At 36.2% G+C, this 22,149-nt stretch overlaps 1 protein-coding gene across 1 annotated transcript in view; it reads right to left on the bottom strand.

Annotated features, from left to right (window-relative positions):
• Positions 1 to 10,774, bottom strand: part of LOC106937193 (Golgi phosphoprotein 3) — a 48,919-nt gene extending 38,145 nt beyond the window's left edge. The window contains exons 1-3 of the mRNA XM_015018592.1: positions 10,306 to 10,774; positions 3,008 to 3,139; positions 587 to 701 (exon numbers count right to left, since the gene is read on the bottom strand). Coding sequence (XP_014874078.1) covers positions 587 to 701; positions 3,008 to 3,139; positions 10,306 to 10,515 — 457 coding nt within the window. The 5' untranslated portion in view covers positions 10,516 to 10,774. The remainder of the gene's footprint in view (positions 1 to 586; positions 702 to 3,007; positions 3,140 to 10,305) is intronic.
• Positions 10,775 to 22,149: the final 11,375 nt, after the last annotated feature.

Raw genomic sequence — 22,149 nt, 5'->3', positions numbered from 1 at the left:
GCTTAAATGGAGCCATTTATAACCTCGAGGAGGGAGGGGGGTGCGATGAGGACTGAAGGATTGCATTGGATAAGCCCAATGTCCATCAATAAAATCAACCGATGGGCTGTCACAGTCAATAAAAATTATATTTAATGTACTTTTTTTTGTTAAATTATGACAGCCTAGGGCCTTATACAGTATGTGCATTAGTCTATACTCAAGATGGTCAGTCCTCCCCTGGACAGAAGTTCAAACTGAATGGAACTTTTTTTTTTCTGTTCAAATTGTCAACCAGCCACAGTGGCAGGTGCGTTGCTCCAATTTATAAGTCACTTCATACTTTTACCTGCATTTGGCCAGTGACGGGTGCTAATTTCCACTCCTGGTTAGAAACCATGGCATTTTAATCCTCTGAGAAATACAGCCAAACTAAGCAGTATTGTCTCATGTCTGGAATTACAAATAATTATTCATTCATGTTTTATCATAATTACATTATTGCAATGTTATCAAAATCTCCCTACAACAGTTGCATGTTGTAGCAAAAATATATTGGTGAAGACATTTTCACAGTAAAAGTTTCAGAGAAAATATGTGAACCCACCACTCAGCAGTTCAATCCAGCTTTGCACAGTCTCTGGGGGCTGGGTTTCCTTGATGTGTTTTAAAGCCTCATCCAGAAGCACATCTCCTGTTGGAGCATCTGACTTACAAAGCACCTGGGAATTTTAGTTAGAAGACAAACACCCAGTCAAAAAAAAAAGAATTGTAAGTTACAAAGGGTGCAGAATTATTCATGTCTTCTACTAGAGCTGTGGAAAAACATTTGTCAGGGTATATTGGGAATGAAGAACACAAATAGGGAGTTCATTCCTAAGTTCATCTATAGTTTTATATTAAATGACCGGTTTCAAGAAGCATTGCAAGCTTGAGTACGTTTGCTCATCTCCAAACATCTACAGTTGAAATTAGGCTTGTCACGATAAAACATTTTGCTGGGCGATTAATTGTCCCAGAAATTATTGCGATAAATATTGTCATTTTGAGATCATTGTTAACTAATATCATAAAATGGCATAACAATGCAAATACACCCTCTCAAACATCAATAAACTAATTTCTAAAGAACACTTAACACTGGAACTTTTAAATGTTCAAAATACATAAACAATAAATAAATGAATTGCGTTATGAAGATTTTGTAAATAAACTTGCCCTTCAACATTTATTTATCATTGGGCTGTTACAGGCTCTACTGCCAGTAAGGACTTTTGTGGGGGAAAAAAGGCATAAACTTAATTCTGTGCAGTGCAGTACACAAATGTTGGCAGATTTTTCAAAATGGTGGGTTTCTAATTAGATCAAAAGAGAATCATCTTTTTTGTGATTAAGCAAGCTGTCTTAGTGCACACTATTTTGCACTGGCCTTTTGTATTTTGTTGATTAAATACCTCAGTGATAGTGGACCGAAACAGCCCTTTGGTTGAATTTTTTTTTTTTTTTTTTTTTTTTCCCCTAAGCAAGGAAACCTGCATCGGATGATAACATTGTAGTTGCATGTAATCAACTACAATGATTACATTGTAGTAACAACAAATATTATAAGACCCGCTATGACTTATAATATAGGGTAACACTTTATTTGAAGGGGGGTGAGTAAGACTATCATGACACTGTCATTAACATGACATAACACATGTCATGAACATGAATAAGCCTTCATGAATATTTATGACAACAGTCATAAAGTGTCATTCGGTAAATTATGACACTTTTAATACAAAGTTGACATTATTCAAAATGTCTTTGTTATGACAACTTCACAATAACCAAGAAATCATTACTGATATAAATTTGTTATAAAAGTATTACTGATTGCACTTTAAAAATTAGGTAACTTTATGTTATTAAAGGTAAAGTTTAAACAGTAATGATTTATTGGTTAATGTCAAGTTGACATAAAGACATTTTGAATAATGTCAACTTTGTATTAAAAGTGTCATAATTTACCAAATGAGACTTTTTGACAACAGTCATAAATATTCATGAAGGCTTATTGATATTCATGACAGGTGTTATGTCATGTTTATGACAGTGTCATGACAGTCTTATTCACCCCCCCTTCAAATAAAGTGTTACCTAATATAGCATATAGCAGGCCCACAGGTTCAGGTTTGAATGTAAATCCAAAGCGCTGCCAGCTGTCACATTCAGCCTAAAAGCAGCGGTTCTCCGGGGCATTTATGCTAAGCTCTGTGGTAGGAAACCACAAACATAGCACGTAACAGATGCAGGTAAACATGGTGACGGGAGACAGCACTGCTCCCTCTCCATTCACTTCTATGTAGCTTGCGTGGTGAAGCAACAGCCGTAATTCGTGCATGTGAAATTTCTACCTCATACATGCAGACGTGCACACACGGGCTAGTGACACTACACAAGAAAGTTGAAAATTGTTCAACTTAGGTTCACCCCGAGTGGCGGAAAACCAAGGTTTTGTGTGATTAGCCGTTACCCAGGAAGGGAAGAGTAACTAGAGGCACCAGAGTGAAGCTTTTTGTCACCCAGTCTCTTTGGTAGAAAGAGAGCGAGACGAAAACAAGCAAGCAATATTATCACCCTCATTTTATTATCAAGCTCATTTTAATTTATCGTGCAATTAATTGATTTACTGTTTATTGCGACAGGCCTAGTTGAAACTATATATTTATTTACACTGAATAAAAAGATATACACACATTTTTCTCATTGTCTGGAGTTAAATGAGACTAATTCTCCCTTGTTTATTTCAGTTAGAATAACCCAAATTATTTCTATTTCCTAAAGTAAATGGCCTAAAACAAAACAAGTCTGATCAGATTTAACTTCAGACAGGGAGAAAAACATGTGTATGTTTAGTGTTTGTAAATATCTGGTTTCAAATGTAAACGATGGTTAAAACTATATGAATCAGTTTAGCAGCAATACTAAAAATCAGAAGTTCCATTCCCATTTCTTCCACCCAATGCAGACCATGAAGTTGTACCTTTCTGGACAGCAGACCTCTCCTCCTCACACCACATGGCTCCAGCTGAAGGCGTCCTCGTAGGGCCAATTCAATCAGCATGCAGCCCCGCAAGCCCGATGATATGCAGTCGTTCCAGAAGGACGTGTAGCCCTGCACCATGGTAAATCACAGTATTTTATGTTACTTTTGTAGGAGTTGTAATGCCAATTGCCTCTCATTTACACCTGTTGTGTGTTCCATTTGCACACCAGCAGGTGAAATGTATTCACAATAAGTGTTACTTATTGTAACACTTCACTGGTGACATTCCACAAAAGTATGACTGATTTTGAGTTACAATATTTTGTTTAGGTGTTCACTTTATTTTGAGTAGTGTAATAGTGAAAGCAATTTCTCTACATGGAAAATATGAATTAGCAGAGTATCCTTGAATAGATGCCATTATATCCCCATGTTATTAATTACTGCTCTTTTTTAACAAACAGCTTGTGAATGCTCCACAACTCTAATCAGCTTATCTATCGTCCATACCATTAGCATTGGAAGTCCAGTGTTTAACACATTTTTAAGAGGAAGACCTATTAAGAGACCAACAGTGATAAAAAACTTGAGTGAGAAATAAAGTGTATGATTAACCCTTGTGCGTGTGAGGACTGAGGCAAACGTACGAGGACTAAGTAAAATGATACAAGTGATACAGGTGTAGGGTCAGTTGGACCCCATTTGTAAACACAAGGGTTAAGGGACAATAATCAGCTGTGAGCAGAGCTACAAGCTGATTATTGTAGCTCTTTAAAAACAATCTTTTTAAAGATTTTCTTTAAAAAGAAGAGAAACAATCAGCTTCTGTTATTCTGACACTCATCTGACATTTAATTCTTGTTGAGACATGCGTTTTCATTTGACATTTGTGTTTTTGTTTGATAGTTAAATCAAAAACTAAACTCCAGAGTTTTCAAACATGGCACTCATAATGTTCTGATTGGCTGCTCTGCCCCATGAGCCCGCCTCTCGCTCCAGAAGCATGCACTTATTTGGTCTGCTCCAGTATCAATGATGTTTACATTCACCTTGATGTTGTTGAAGGTGAGTAATTCAGTTAAGTGCACAGTGAGCCATTTACCTTATTTGCTGTTTGAAGATGTGTACACTGACATAAAGGTTTGGCTCAGTCCAGGGTTTTTTTGTCACTACAGTTGCATGATGAACCTTAATGTCTCCAAATCATGGTGTAGTTGGGAGTCAATGTTCCCCCTAAGCTATGCGCTTGACAATAGCGCACTGCTCGCACATTCTCAGCACACAAGAAAATCTATGCAGCGCATAAAATAAAGTCCAACGTAAACTGCACATTGAGCTCAGACATCAGTTTTCACTATGGACCAATACTTTTTTTTCTGTACTATTTTGCAATCTAACTCAGTGAGTCACAGGTGTCCAGCAAATGATACAATACAGTTCAATTTAGCTACGCAGCCAATCATCGCATGCTATTGTGTGTACGTGCTTGGTCACATGCACTGTGGCACCGTTGCACATTAGGTAGGTAAGAATAGTGCGGCGCAGTTAAGAGACGCGAAAGCTAACATCTTATCATGTCTAACCAAACGGGCAGTGGGACATCAACTCATCAAGCTAAAGTAAAAAAGAAATGCGCTTCTTTTAAGATGGAATGGCTGTCAGAGTTTGTGCAAATAGAAGAACAGTACAGTGCACAGTGGAGTGACCATGTCAAGGAGGCAATGGGGACCTCGTCAGGTGATGGCAGAAATACTGGTGAGATTACTCTTTTTATTTTTTATTCTTGTAATGTGCCACTTTGACACTATGTATATTACAAGAAATTCCCTGTACTGTAAACAACCATCCTCCACAACGAAGGGAGAAGAGCCGATTTGAACGTGACTACTTTAATGTTAATTAAATATTTGGATGCATGTGGAGTTTTAGAAACCTTCTGCTGTGATTTCTAAAACTACAAGCAGCCTACAATTCTATAACAGTGCAGAAAATCAAAGTCATCGTTCACGGAGTCAAGTGATGCAGGCGTGACTGTGAGCTCCGGGTAGGCCTCAGCGGCGATGACTCAATACCAATAATTGCTTTGCTCCAGATGTAGAGTCTATTCTTAAAATAAAGTGGACAAATACTTTCTACTCGAACCTGACCAATTGTAGCCGAAGTCTAACTTTTTTTGGAAGTTCTTCAGCTCAAGGCAGAGTCCTCGCATGTGGGGAAGATGGCGGCTGATCAAGATAAAACAACATTGAAATCCCTGATGAGGCTATCTGTGAATTGAAAGAAGAGCTTAAAGGGAATATAAACCAAAAGAACGATTATATACAACAGTTACTAACAAAGATAGAATCATCATTGTCAATGCTGGCCGAACAGATACAGAAAATGGAGACCAGGGTCGGAGCTAATGAAGATAACCTCTCCGATGCACAGGCACGCATAGGTAAAATGGAGAAGGAGATCACTTTTCTGAAGAGACAACAGATGATCTGGAAAACCGGAGTAGAAGATTAAATGTTAATTCCGGTCACCATCAAGAGAGGATACCGCCTGGGGAGAGCATCAGACCTATCCTCGTGAAGTTTCTGAACTTCAGGGACAAAAAAAAGTGCTCCGTTTGACCAGGGACAAGAGGACGGTTCATTTAGATAATGAAAATAATTTCATTCATTGAGCTAGCTGTGTAAGACGCTGGGTTCTGCTCTCACCGCTATGTACTACTGAGACGTAATATTTCATAGACGTAGCATTGTTCGCGTTCCACTGGACAGCGAACTTTCACATCAAACATGTGCTTAAAGCTGCAGCACGTAACTTGTGGTGGAAAATTATTACAAGTTAATATCTGCTGATCATGTTATATGAAATGCTTGTGAACTCCTACCAAAAGAACTAATTGGGTTACATGTACAAGGTTGGAAGTTGTTTCTACAGCTGCATGAGAACCAGACTGTCTCACCCATTTGTTTTGAATTCCTTATCCATGGTATAAAACTCATGTGTTGTCTCTACCTGGCAGAGCTTTCCATCCAGAATTACTTCATGATTGATTGTCCTACGAGCTCTCCGAGTTGTGCTCAATTCATAAATAAATCTGATTGAGTGATTTTACCTGAACGGTGCTTGGTAATAATTTTTTCCACAACAAACTTGAAAAAAAAAAAAAAAAGTTTTAACTTTTGCTGTCCGAACATGAGATCTGTGAAAAACAGTAGATTAGTTTTGATTGTGTAATAAATACAAACAGGGTAGTACTTGCGTCCTTATAGGCCCCAATTTGGACAACCCCACAATTTTTTAATGATTTAATTGTAAAATTGGCAACAGTTGATGTATTTTAAGTGGCGATTACAACCTAGTTTTTAAGTCCAACCAGCAAAGACTATTCATTCTATTCCAATGTTCATAGCACTTACTCAAGAACTGACAGGTTTTTGACTTCACAGACAGTACTGTCACAAATAAAAAATTGCTTTTATTTAGTAGCCAGACTATAATCCCTTACCAATGGAATTGAAATTCTGCCAACCTGTTTCTTCCTCTCCTACGTGGATAGTCATAGAATATTCACTTCGAGAGCCGCAGTTTACTTTTATGAATACCAAAATCAATGCATATCTGGAAGTAAATTTAAATACCTCCTCACATTCAAATATATGAGAAGCAATCAAGGCTTATATGAGGGGACACATTATTTCATGTCCCACATATAAAACAAAAAATGGAGCAGCTTTCTCAATTAGAAAAAGATCTAAGCACTTTGGAGATTGACCATTCAAGAACAAAACAACCTGTGTACAACTAAAGCTGGAGCAACAATGGCTAGAACAAAATATTGCTATGAATTTGGTAACAAAACAAGCAAACTTCTGGAGCAGCAGATAAAAAGTTATTTAGAATATTAAAACAAATGATAGTAGACATCTAAAAAAGACAAATTTGCAATTCAAAGAATATTGTTATATAAATCTGAACTTGACAATGAAGAAATAAAACAATTTTTGTAACAGTCACATTTAACCAAGATTAACACAGCCGATAAAGACATCTTGGATAATGAAATGTGAAGAGGTTCTCTTGCTGTTAAATCCTTACAAAATAAAAAAGCCCCAGGGCCCATCAGCTTTCCAATTGAATATTTTAAAACCTTTTCAAATGAATTATTAATCCCCCTTACAAACATCATCAAAGGATAGCACTTCCTTAATCTTTAGAGCTCACAACAATAACATTACTTCCCAAGCCTAGAAAAGTTATATAAAAGTACTGTAATTATAGACGCCCAAGCTTTCTTAATTCAGACTATAAGGTCTTGTCTAAATTGCATCTCGACTGGAGAAAATCATTCCAAAAATTATCTATGCAGATTGAACAGGATTTGGTAAGAAAAGACAGGGAGTGTACAATATTCGGAGGTTGTTTCATGTTATTGACATTGCTAAAAGAAAGACGTAACCCCAAGTGATACTTTCCATGGATGCTTAGAAGGCATTTGACAGAATTTAACCTAATTTTCTTTTTGAGACAGAGTTATGAATTTTGGGGAAACGTTTATTAGATATGTAAGAACACTCTTTATTGGCCCCAGGTCACAGATTTTGTCTATTGGAATTCTGTCGGACGCCTTCACACTCTCCCGAGGTTGTAGACAGGGTTGCCCAAGTTCTCCTAGCCTGTTTTCCATTGTTATAGAGCCATTAACAATTGCTATTCGTTTCAACTTATCGATTACGAGTATGAAAATAGGTACAGAGAAGCATAAACATGCGCTTTATGCAGATGATCTGTTAGTGTTCATATCCCAACTGTCTAAATCCTTTCTATCTTTATATACACACATATATATTATATATATATATATATATATATATATATATATGTATATATATATATGCATATGTACACACACACATATATCAGTGATTCTTGAGAAGAGGGACAAAATGGGTTTCAATTTTCTCCCCCCAAAAATGCAATTATTCCTCAAGCTTATGTATTCAAATATGATAAATAATGTTTTGGAAATGTAAAGATGCTAAGTTGCAGGCTCCCAGTTGCAACCTTTTTTTTGAAAATTAGATTTTTAATGGACCTGAACCAGAACTTTGTCAACACCATCTGACAAAAATAAATATAAAATTATTTTTAATGACCCTATTAGTGATATTTTTACTCAGTTTTACAGACAGATGCTTCTCAAGAAACAAAAGAAATATTATTAAAAACAAAAAACAACATAAAGTCCATCTGATGGAGTTGACAGTGCATGACGGAGTTGACGCAAAGCTGAAGGTGGTGACAAACTAGTGAGTAAAAAGAAATACTTCATACATGTGAAGTGATCCCATTTATGTAAAATACATTAAAATGAATTAACTGTACATGTAAGTGAAATTTGTCAACACTATCACTGAAAGATATGGAGGACCAAAACTGGCATAAGAAATAAAAGCATAAATATATATTTAGTTTTTCCTTGTCCTTACAGATGAGTTTCCATCAAGAAATGTATACACTTTCTTTTTCATTTCCAAAAAACATGCATTTTTGTCATGAAAAGTAGAAATTTTGTTTTGTTTTTTCCTTTTACAAGCCCTCCTTTTGCCATTACCTCCTGCATCGTTATGTTAATGAGAAGAGCTGCCTTCTATGTCCATCTCCTCTACTATTGGTCAATAGAGCTTTGGAACCAACGTCACTGCGTCAGACGTTGTGGGACTTTTAGGTCTCGCGCAGTTGCTCAGTGCCATCTTTACAGGCCACAGATCAAAACAAACTTTATCCCGGTGGTTTTGTTGTGTTACCGACTGCAGTGAAGTTAGTTTCAAGTTGGATATTGGATATTCCAATATCTGCTGAGCAAGCAGCATTTAGCTCAAGGTTGATCCAATTTATGAATGCTAATTTCGGCCAGCGGTTCTCTGGCTCCCCCCTCAAGCACTCGGAGGTTCACTTATTAGGGACTGTCAACTAATCTCTGAACCAAACACTCCTGTCAAAATTAATAAATGCTTTACCTTTTTATTCCATTTTAACAAAATTTTTATTTTTGTTACCTTTTGTTTTTTGTTTGTTTAAATTTAGTATTTCTCTTCAATAGCTTCTATGTCATGTGACCTGAAAAACTAAATATATATTTATGCTTTTATTTCTTATTATGTCAGTTTTCGTCCTCCATAAAATAGTCACATTGTCAGTTAAAAACTCTGATGGAGTGGACAAAATGCCAAACTACCTCAATTTATATGATGTTATTCTGAAGGAGGCCATATTGTAGCTCATCAGGTCCATGAAATCTTTACAGTATACCAGAATTAAGCTTTTATTTCACAAAATTTAATCAAAGTTTTGTAAATTGTCAGTTATGGTGTTGACACATCATGGTTGTGACAAGCAACTTAGGAATAAAACAGAAGAAAAAACTAAAGAATAAACTAACCAGAGCTAACTAGCCCTCTTAGCAAAGGAAGAGGAAAAGACGACGTCATGGGGTCCTCAGAAGTTCTGGTGCCCCCAATAATGCCTGATTTTTTTACATTCTTCATGTCTGACGGTGTTGACAAAAACTAGGGACACATTTCAATGGAGTTGGAAAATGTATAAAAATGATTTTTAATTCAATTTATTGATACTTTTATAATTATTTATATGACTGCTTATACTCAATTGTCATAATATATAATTTTAGTATTTCTTTAATTGTTTTAAACTATTATAATGTATTGAGTTCTACTCCTGAACAAGGGATTTTACAGGCATCATCCACCGACTACAATGTTTAAAATAAATAATATTCAGCGAACACCAGGAAAATATACATTGTTGTGCTCACATGACCCAGGTTAGTTTAGTCAGATATTTGAAAAAAATATATTTTGTGTATATTTTATTCAAATGTTGTGCTTTATCCGTCTGTTTTGTCCCTCTTCTCAAGAATCACTTTATAAAATAAGAGTGAATGTAATTAACGTATGCGCCTCTCAAATACATTTCGTGGATTTATATTACACCGGAAAAGATAGCACTGTGCATTATCCTAAGATGTTTGTTTTGACCTTGCTGGTTAAAAACACACATTGGTCAGCTACAGCAGCGTATCCCTCACTTTCGCAGCGCAAGAAACTGAAACCTATTTCAGCCACAGACTACAAAAATGCTTAAGTTCGAGGCCTGCTCTTGTTGTTAGCTACAGTTAGCATTACAAAATGCTAACGTTGTGTGACTTGGGGTAATCTAGCTGGGATCTCAGATAACTTAAACCTGTAAAACTATATCTCCGGGGCTCTGTCTGCGCTCACCTCTCGGTCCTTCAGTCCTAACAACAACACTTCTTCCATTAAGGTGAGTCGTGTTTCTTTGGAGTCTCCGCTGTCGTCATGATCCAGCTCCTCTCCTCGGCGGGGCTCCGGCTCCTCGCGGCCCACCTCGCGATCTTTGTCGGTAGCGGTGCGCGAGGCTTCTGTGCGCCTCTGTACGAGGCCTGAACTTCTTTGAGTCATGGAAGTCATCAGTAGGAGAAGAGTTGGTTCAACCACGGCGGAAAGCACACACCACTGACTGCCCTACCGTGGAATGTTCATCCAGTAACCTGTCAGTCACAGAGGAACAACATATAGATTCCCTAGTGAACAACAACAGCCTGGTCAGCCACCCGTCTGAAGAATTGCCCTACTTCCTTGAGTTCTTGTATGTCTAAATGGCGCCTTGTGGCCATTTGTGGTACCAAACTTATCCCGCTGGCACAGACTGGGTGAACCCAAATATTGAAGAGTTAGTGGGATTTGGCTCAATGAAGTGACGCCCAATCCTTTTGTCTGGCTCTACTTTGTACAGTTAATTTTAAGGTTTAAACTCAAAAAAGAAACCACAGATGTAATATATCTCCCACATATACATCTTTTTTAACCTTTCAAAAGCTGTTTTTCTTGGCCATTTTTGTGGTCTTAAAGGGTCAAAATGTCATGTGGTGCGAAATCAATTATTGTTTCAAAAATATCTTAAAAATTACAGTTCAAATATATTTTCTTTCCTGATTGACATAATTTTCCAAGTCTTTTCTTCATCCTGTACGAATTTTCAAGGCATTTTTAGTTATAATTCCATTATAACATTTAAACAAACTTTGTCCAAAAATGTCCATTGAACAAAATATCATGTGGTGCAACCATCAAGAAATTCCCATTTTGGGACTTACATTTTGAAATCCAGTCAAAAACAGGAGGCTGCATCATCCAGCAGTCTGCCAAGAATCTCTGGAGACTTCAAACAGGTTTGTTAATCTTTCTCAAATTTCAAAACAAGTGTCACTTTTAGCAGTAGGTATGTAATTGCCATATTTGGTACCCAAGTAGTTTTTTATCTAAAAAAAAACTATTAAATATTACATATTTGATATATATAATTAAATATTCCCACAATTTTCTGTTTTGATTTTGAATTTCATATTTGCCTTATGTGGGAAGTAAGGTTGTTTTTTTTAAGGAGGCAAATTATTTGCCTGTTGATCATGACTGAACATGAAAATATCATTTAGTGTGACCAAGTATCATGTGGTGCGACCGTTGTAATGAAACATTTATGTTCTTGAAGGGTAGTTTCTGTGCTTTTACTTTTGAATTCAAGACTCAAATACAAAATGAATACTTTGCATTATTATTTCCAGAATATGTTTTTTGTATTTTTTTGAACAATATCTTTATAAAAATACAATGGAACATGTAACATTATGGGAGCATGTATTTTGTCATTTATTGTTTTGATCTATTTTACAAGATGCCACTGTCATCAAACTGTGAGCTATAATGAAGTGCCATATATGGCCCAGGTACTTCAGGATGTGGGAGAAGAAGTCCAAGTCAGCACCATGTGACAGTCTGATGACAAGAACTTGTTCACATGGTCACATGCTCATCAGAACTTGAACCAGTAACCAAGTTCCAAGTTGAACAGCCAAGACTGGACAAAGTTCGCAAATGCCTGCTTTTAAAAACTGCTTGACAATAAGCATTTTCCTTTCACATGGACATTAAAGTACCCAGGAGTAGTGGTGTGCCAATCGATTGGTCACTGTTCATAACTGACCAATTTCTGTGAAAAAGTGTATGATCAGTGATCGTCTTTTGATGCCGATCACAAAAACTGATCACCTCATACTTCACAGCCTGCTTTTCTTTCACACTGTGCAAGTGCACAGCAGCAAATCCTAAGAAATGTTGTGTGGAAGTTTAACGCTTTAAGGGTGATGGGAAGTTTGCATCTTGCGACAGAAAAGTACCTCAGGGGTGAAGCACGTCACTGAAAAACCTGTAATCAGGTTTTTCAGTTGTCCTTTTGATTGAATATGGGCTGCATTGTGCCTGTAAGTATTGTACANTAAGCACTTTGGAGATTGACCATTCAAGAACAAAACAACCTGTGTACAACTAAAGCTGGAGCAACAATGGCTAGAACAAAATATTGCTATGAATTTGGTAACAAAACAAGCAAACTTCTGGAGCAGCAGATAAAAAGTTATTTAGAATATTAAAACAAATGATAGTAGACATCTAAAAAAGACAAATTTGCAATTCAAAGAATATTGTTATATAAATCTGAACTTGACAATGAAGAAATAAAACAATTTTTGTAACAGTCACATTTAACCAAGATTAACACAGCCGATAAAGACATCTTGGATAATGAAATGTGAAGAGGTTCTCTTGCTGTTAAATCCTTACAAAATAAAAAAGCCCCAGGGCCCATCAGCTTTCCAATTGAATATTTTAAAACCTTTTCAAATGAATTATTAATCCCCCTTACAAACATCATCAAAGGATAGCACTTCCTTAATCTTTAGAGCTCACAACAATAACATTACTTCCCAAGCCTAGAAAAGTTATATAAAAGTACTGTAATTATAGACGCCCAAGCTTTCTTAATTCAGACTATAAGGTCTTGTCTAAATTGCATCTCGACTGGAGAAAATCATTCCAAAAATTATCTATGCAGATTGAACAGGATTTGGTAAGAAAAGACAGGGAGTGTACAATATTCGGAGGTTGTTTCATGTTATTGACATTGCTAAAAGAAAGACGTAACCCCAAGTGATACTTTCCATGGATGCTTAGAAGGCATTTGACAGAATTTAACCTAATTTTCTTTTTGAGACAGAGTTATGAATTTTGGGGAAACGTTTATTAGATATGTAAGAACACTCTTTATTGGCCCCAGGTCACAGATTTTGTCTATTGGAATTCTGTCGGACGCCTTCACACTCTCCCGAGGTTGTAGACAGGGTTGCCCAAGTTCTCCTAGCCTGTTTTCCATTGTTATAGAGCCATTAACAATTGCTATTCGTTTCAACTTATCGATTACGAGTATGAAAATAGGTACAGAGAAGCATAAACATGCGCTTTATGCAGATGATCTGTTAGTGTTCATATCCCAACTGTCTAAATCCTTTCTATCTTTATATACACACATATATATTATATATATATATATATATATATATATATATATGTATATATATATATGCATATGTACACACACACATATATCAGTGATTCTTGAGAAGAGGGACAAAATGGGTTTCAATTTTCTCCCCCCAAAAATGCAATTATTCCTCAAGCTTATGTATTCAAATATGACAAACAATGCTTTGGAAATGTAAAGATGCTAAGGTGCAGGCTCCCAGTTGCAACATTTCTTTGAAAATTAAATTTTTAATGGACCTGACCCAGAACTTTGTCAACACCATCTGACAAAAATAAATATAAAATTATTTTTAATGACCCTATTAGTGATATTTTTACTCAGTTTTACAGACAGATGCTTCTCAAGAAACAAAAGAAATATTATTAAAAACAAAAAACAACATAAAGTCCATCTGATGGAGTTGACAGTGCATGACGGAGTTGACGCAAAGCTGAAGGTGGTGACAAACTAGTGAGTAAAAAGAAATACTTCATACATGTGAAGTGATCCCATTTATGTAAAATACATTAAAATGAATTAACTGTACATGTAAGTGAAATTTGTCAACACTATCACTGAAAGATATGGAGGACCAAAACTGGCATAAGAAATAAAAGCATAAATATATATTTAGTTTTTCCTTGTCCTTACAGATGAGTTTCCATCAAGAAATGTATACACTTTCTTTTTCATTTCCAAAAAACATGCATTTTTGTCATGAAAAGTAGAAATTTTGTTTTGTTTTTTCCTTTTACAAGCCCTCCTTTTGCCATTACCTCCTGCATCGTTATGTTAATGAGAAGAGCTGCCTTCTATGTCCATCTCCTCTACTATTGGTCAATAGAGCTTTGGAACCAACGTCACTGCGTCAGACGTTGTGGGACTTTTAGGTCTCGCGCAGTTGCTCAGTGCCATCTTTACAGGCCACAGATCAAAACAAACTTTATCCCGGTGGTTTTGTTGTGTTACCGACTGCAGTGAAGTTAGTTTCAAGTTGGATATTGGATATTCCAATATCTGCTGAGCAAGCAGCATTTAGCTCAAGGTTGATCCAATTTATGAATGCTAATTTCGGCCAGCGGTTCTCTGGCTCCCCCCTCAAGCACTCGGAGGTTCACTTATTAGGGACTGTCAACTAATCTCTGAACCAAACACTCCTGTCAAAATTAATAAATGCTTTACCTTTTTATTCCATTTTAACAAAATTTTTATTTTTGTTACCTTTTGTTTTTTGTTTGTTTAAATTTAGTATTTCTCTTCAATAGCTTCTATGTCATGTGACCTGAAAAACTAAATATATATTTATGCTTTTATTTCTTATTATGTCAGTTTTCGTCCTCCATAAAATAGTCACATTGTCAGTTAAAAACTCTGATGGAGTGGACAAAATGCCAAACTACCTCAATTTATATGATGTTATTCTGAAGGAGGCCATATTGTAGCTCATCAGGTCCATGAAATCTTTACAGTATACCAGAATTAAGCTTTTATTTCACAAAATTTAATCAAAGTTTTGTAAATTGTCAGTTATGGTGTTGACACATCATGGTTGTGACAAGCAACTTAGGAATAAAACAGAAGAAAAAACTAAAGAATAAACTAACCAGAGCTAACTAGCCCTCTTAGCAAAGGAAGAGGAAAAGACGACGTCATGGGGTCCTCAGAAGTTCTGGTGCCCCCAATAATGCCTGATTTTTTTACATTCTTCATGTCTGACGGTGTTGACAAAAACTAGGGACACATTTCAATGGAGTTGGAAAATGTATAAAAATGATTTTTAATTCAATTTATTGATACTTTTATAATTATTTATATGACTGCTTATACTCAATTGTCATAATATATAATTTTAGTATTTCTTTAATTGTTTTAAACTATTATAATGTATTGAGTTCTACTCCTGAACAAGGGATTTTACAGGCATCATCCACCGACTACAATGTTTAAAATAAATAATATTCAGCGAACACCAGGAAAATATACATTGTTGTGCTCACATGACCCAGGTTAGTTTAGTCAGATATTTGAAAAAAATATATTTTGTGTATATTTTATTCAAATGTTGTGCTTTATCCGTCTGTTTTGTCCCTCTTCTCAAGAATCACTTTATAAAATAAGAGTGAATGTAATTAACGTATGCGCCTCTCAAATACATTTCGTGGATTTATATTACACCGGAAAAGATAGCACTGTGCATTATCCTAAGATGTTTGTTTTGACCTTGCTGGTTAAAAACACACATTGGTCAGCTACAGCAGCGTATCCCTCACTTTCGCAGCGCAAGAAACTGAAACCTATTTCAGCCACAGACTACAAAAATGCTTAAGTTCGAGGCCTGCTCTTGTTGTTAGCTACAGTTAGCATTACAAAATGCTAACGTTGTGTGACTTGGGGTAATCTAGCTGGGATCTCAGATAACTTAAACCTGTAAAACTATATCTCCGGGGCTCTGTCTGCGCTCACCTCTCGGTCCTTCAGTCCTAACAACAACACTTCTTCCATTAAGGTGAGTCGTGTTTCTTTGGAGTCTCCGCTGTCGTCATGATCCAGCTCCTCTCCTCGGCGGGGCTCCGGCTCCTCGCGGCCCACCTCGCGATCTTTGTCGGTAGCGGTGCGCGAGGCTTCTGTGCGCCTCTGTACGAGGCCTGAACTTCTTTGAGTCATGGAAGTCATCAGTAGGAGAAGAGTTGGTTCAACCACGGCGGAAAGCACACACCACTGACTGCCCTACCGTGGAATGTTCATCCAGTAACCTGTCAGTCACAGAGGAACAACATATAGATTCCCTAGTGAACAACAACAGCCTGGTCAGCCACCCGTCTGAAGAATTGCCCTACTTCCTTGAGTTCTTGTATGTCTAAATGGCGCCTTGTGGCCATTTGTGGTACCAAACTTATCCCGCTGGCACAGACTGGGTGAACCCAAATATTGAAGAGTTAGTGGGATTTGGCTCAATGAAGTGACGCCCAATCCTTTTGTCTGGCTCTACTTTGTACAGTTAATTTTAAGGTTTAAACTCAAAAAAGAAACCACAGATGTAATATATCTCCCACATATACATCTTTTTTAACCTTTCAAAAGCTGTTTTTCTTGGCCATTTTTGTGGTCTTAAAGGGTCAAAATGTCATGTGGTGCGAAATCAATTATTGTTTCAAAAATATCTTAAAAATTACAGTTCAAATATATTTTCTTTCCTGATTGACATAATTTTCCAAGTCTTTTCTTCATCCTGTACGAATTTTCAAGGCATTTTTAGTTATAATTCCATTATAACATTTAAACAAACTTTGTCCAAAAATGTCCATTGAACAAAATATCATGTGGTGCAACCATCAAGAAATTCCCATTTTGGGACTTACATTTTGAAATCCAGTCAAAAACAGGAGGCTGCATCATCCAGCAGTCTGCCAAGAATCTCTGGAGACTTCAAACAGGTTTGTTAATCTTTCTCAAATTTCAAAACAAGTGTCACTTTTAGCAGTAGGTATGTAATTGCCATATTTGGTACCCAAGTAGTTTTTTATCTAAAAAAAAACTATTAAATATTACATATTTGATATATATAATTAAATATTCCCACAATTTTCTGTTTTGATTTTGAATTTCATATTTGCCTTATGTGGGAAGTAAGGTTGTTTTTTTTAAGGAGGCAAATTATTTGCCTGTTGATCATGACTGAACATGAAAATATCATTTAGTGTGACCAAGTATCATGTGGTGCGACCGTTGTAATGAAACATTTATGTTCTTGAAGGGTAGTTTCTGTGCTTTTACTTTTGAATTCAAGACTCAAATACAAAATGAATACTTTGCATTATTATTTCCAGAATATGTTTTTTGTATTTTTTTGAACAATATCTTTATAAAAATACAATGGAACATGTAACATTATGGGAGCATGTATTTTGTCATTTATTGTTTTGATCTATTTTACAAGATGCCACTGTCATCAAACTGTGAGCTATAATGAAGTGCCATATATGGCCCAGGTACTTCAGGATGTGGGAGAAGAAGTCCAAGTCAGCACCATGTGACAGTCTGATGACAAGAACTTGTTCACATGGTCACATGCTCATCAGAACTTGAACCAGTAACCAAGTTCCAAGTTGAACAGCCAAGACTGGACAAAGTTCGCAAATGCCTGCTTTTAAAAACTGCTTGACAATAAGCATTTTCCTTTCACATGGACATTAAAGTACCCAGGAGTAGTGGTGTGCCAATCGATTGGTCACTGTTCATAACTGACCAATTTCTGTGAAAAAGTGTATGATCAGTGATCGTCTTTTGATGCCGATCACAAAAACTGATCACCTCATACTTCACAGCCTGCTTTTCTTTCACACTGTGCAAGTGCACAGCAGCAAATCCTAAGAAATGTTGTGTGGAAGTTTAACGCTTTAAGGGTGATGGGAAGTTTGCATCTTGCGACAGAAAAGTACCTCAGGGGTGAAGCACGTCACTGAAAAACCTGTAATCAGGTTTTTCAGTTGTCCTTTTGATTGAATATGGGCTGCATTGTGCCTGTAAGTATTGTACATGTTTTTGTCTAAATTGGGTGATGGCTCTCCTGGCATTTAGACAACCAAACTATAAATATTTATTGACCAGATCTTATTAAATTTCTTATGGAAAAATCATATACATGACTTAAGAAAATTAGTGGTAATGAATTCTTATGAAAAAGGAGGGTTGAATTTTCTAGATTTCATAACTCTAAACAATACATTCAAAATAAAATGGTTAAAGTCATATCTAAAAAATCCATCCTCCATTTGGAATACTTCCCCAAATTACATTTTCTCCAGTGTAGGGGGTCTTAATTTCCTCCTTCTCTGTGATTATAATGTAGAGAAAATACCAATAAAGCTTTCTGCATTTCACAAACAAGCACTTTGGTAACACTTTATTTGGAAGAGTGTGCATAAGACTGATATGACACTGTCATAAACATGACATAACACCTGTCATGAACATGAAGAAGTCTTGATGAATGTTTATGACAGTTGTCATGAAGTGTCATTCTGTAAATAATGACACTTTTAATGTAAAGTTGCTCTAAAAGTTGCATTGAAAGTCCATTGCAAGTGCCAACTTTGCATTAAAAATTGTCATTACAAAATCATGCAAAGTTGACACTTTTAATAGACTTTTAATGCAACTTTTAGAGCAACTTTACATTAAAAGTGTCATTGTTTACCGAATGACACTTCATGACAACTGTCATAAACATTCATAAAGACTTCTTCATGTTCATGATAGGTGTTATGTCACGTTTATGACACTGTCATGTCAGTCTTATGCACACCCCTTCAAATAAAGTGTTACCAGCACTTCTTTCATGGACACTTATAAATAAACATACTTTTTCTCCCCATAAATTCTTCATCTGGAATAACCAATACATCCTTCACAAAAATAAATCTTTATTTCATCCTAAATGGTTCAACAATAAAATCCTTCTGGTGGGTCAGCTATTTAACAAAAATGGGTGTTTACTCAGTTACAATGAGTTCAAACTCAAGTATAACCCCGCTGTAACTTCTAAAGAATATGATATTGTGTTTGATGCAGTAACTAATGAAATATGTGAACTCTTTAGAAATAATATAAGGCCTTGTTAAATGCAACTGACACCACCATTGGTAAAGCGTGTTTTTCTTCTACTTGTAAGAATAACAGAACTATTCATGCCCTGTTTCAACAAGATATTATTTCTGTACCTTCATTTGTTTTCTATTGGAAGAATTTTGTCCCTGATGGAAAAAGGTGTGGACTCATCATCAGAAACTTTTCATAAACAACAAAATGAAAGGTCTCTTTTAAACTGTTACATCAAATTTATCCTATTAATCAATACATGATTAAATATATTAAAACAATAGACCCCAACTGTAAGTTCTGCAGAGAGCATCCAGCAACAATTAGTCATTTATTCTGGAATTGTCATATCACAAGAAAATTTTGGAAAGAGTATAATAACTTTATAAATTGTAATAGTGATACTAAATGTTCCCTGAGGTATGAGCATTTTTTTTTTTTTTTGGCTTTTATATTAAGAACACTAATGCAGACAAAAGACTGGCAATCAATCTAATTATTATATTTGGCAAATTTCATATTCACAAATGTAAATTTTCATCATCTTCACCCTTTTTTTTTGCAGTTTTGGTTAAAACCCTTTGAAGACGAGGTCTAAATGGCCATCCCGGCGCGCAGTCTCTCTTCTCAGTGCGTCAGCGCTCGCTATGAAGCCATGTAGCGATAGCTAGCAAAACTACTACTAACACTGCACACACCACGAACTCTAACAACACACTTATAGTCTAAAAAACCTAGTAAAATCCACAGCATGGCTGCGCCCTAGTCTCTTGCCATATCCAAGTCCTCCCCCTCCCCCCGTCTCTCTCTGCGTGTCTCCGTTCTACTAGCAACAGACCGTCAACATATTTTAGTCAACATATGGTTGTTTCGAAATGTGGTACATTTAGAACCCACAAAATAAGGTGGAAATTATCAATCTTATTTCTGGCTTTATTTTGAAGTAAATAACCACAAAACCAATATAAAAACACCACTTTTATAAAGTTTGAAGTCCGTGCTGTCCAACAGAGTTGAAATGAAAACTCGGTATGCGTCCATGTTATTACGAAGCCTTATAAATGCGTCACATGCTTGTACGCCGCACGGCGGGCAGCGACTACATAGGGTTAAGGAAATCAAAATATCCACTATTTCCAAGAATATGAACAAAAAATCTGTAAATACATATGAATGTTGTATATCTCTGAATATTTTTAATTTGTCATGTCTGTAATATCTGCTCTCTGTTCTTTTGGTTTTTCATACCAATGTATTTACTGTTGAAAGCTACACCCCTGGCACACTTTATAATATATTGTGTTCTGCTTCTTCGTTGTTGTTTTTTGTTGTTGTTTTTTTTTGTACTTGTAAACAAATATGTTCATTTATAAAACAAACAAACAAAAAACAGTCTCTTCAGTGCTCTGGTGTGGTAAGCCATCAAATCCAGTTTTCTTCTGAGTAGTGTTGGAGGGCATGTTCAAAGGCTAACTTGGAGTTTTGTTTCAGTACACAGTGACTAGTATTCCAGTAGGGAAGCTCACTGTGCTATTTGTTGACCACTCATTTCAGGTAATTATGTTACATTAAATGTCAGTAATTTATGTTTGTCAGTTTATCTGTTGTATTTGCCAGTTTGTCAGTTATGTTTGCCAGTCTGTCAGTTTGTTTAGTTGTTTCCATGATGACTGACGCAAGCTTTATTTTCTGTGAACCACCAGAGGGTGCTGTTAAGTAATTTAATAATTAATTTTGACTGCTGTCTCTATTTATTTTTCTAATTTCTTATTTAATTTATAAAAAAAGACCAAATTGTATTAAATTCATTTTAAAGATGTATTATTAAAAAAGACTACACGACCATATGTCATAAAGAATATTGTAAAAACCACTGTAATAACTATTTGTAAATTCCACACAGTCTGTTCAGCACTGCTGTGTACACAGAGTGACTAGTGGACCAGTAGGGAAGCTCCCTGTGCTATTTGTGTGTTGTTCACCACTTATTTCAGTTCCAGTAAACGGTATGAAATCCCACCAACTGACGTCCGAGTGTGTATGACAGGATGGGTACACGGAGCTGTCACATTGGTGCCATGACCTTGGACTTCAATCAAGCTCTCATCGAACCTGTGACTGTCCTGTCTGCCACATCGGTTTTTGAAGACATCAGTTCACATTGTGTGTGGGTTCATGTTGACAGCTGACACGGTAGCATTACGGTGCAGTGTAAAGATATTGCTGTACACTGAGAACTTCTATGTGCCATTAGAGTAATATACTACACAAATTGTTTTTATTTATTTTGTTTAATATTTGTTTATTTTATTTATTAAGTTTATTTGATGGGGACAAACACACATCGACATAGACAAACTGAACAGAACAGCATCATAGTGCAAAAGCAACAGCTAATTCACAGCACTTGTCCCTAGATGGGCTTTTAAACAGTACCTCTAAAAAACTGAAGTGATAATCATTTAAAATAGCACAACATAATGTTGACAACATATACAAACAAACAATGAAACATAAAACATCAAAAATGGATACAGTTCTGTATCCAGAGTTTTAGAACGTTCAAAAACTGGTTACAGACTTTAAATCAACAGGAAGTGAATTCCAAACTGCAGATCCGTCTGTATTCCAAAACTGATTTATTCCAAGTTGGTGATTTTACTTCCTATTGTGTTTTGGATTCTGAATATCTTTTAATTTGTCAAACCCCTGAACAATGTCTATTCAAAGTAACCATTTTGGTTTAGCAAACCCATTAGTATTGGTAGTGGAAGAGGTGTACTTGCCCCCATTCCGTTTTCTGATGATAGTCCTGCTCTAAGTGGTCCTATGCCCTTGTTAGATGAGATTCCAGGGGTCCATAATCCTGTTGACTATCATGCCAGCACACCTATGCCTCATGTCACACCTACACCAAATCCTACCAGTGACAGTTCTGAGTGTGTAGCTGCCCAGATGAAGTCTGTTATCCAGAAGATAGGACATCAGCTGGCTGACAGCATCATGTCACGCATGCAGCCACATAACCTATCCTAGGCCCCATTAGGCTTTGCCGCTCTAGCATATGTAGTTACTTCACTGACTCAGTT

The sequence above is a fragment of the Poecilia latipinna genome, unplaced genomic scaffold (genome assembly GCF_001443285.1).
Source record: "Poecilia latipinna isolate Pla-1442-1.1 unplaced genomic scaffold, P_latipinna-1.0 Scaffold2292, whole genome shotgun sequence".
NCBI classification, from domain to species: Eukaryota; Metazoa; Chordata; class Actinopteri; order Cyprinodontiformes; family Poeciliidae; genus Poecilia; species Poecilia latipinna.
This window is presented reverse-complemented; position numbering and strand designations above follow the sequence as displayed.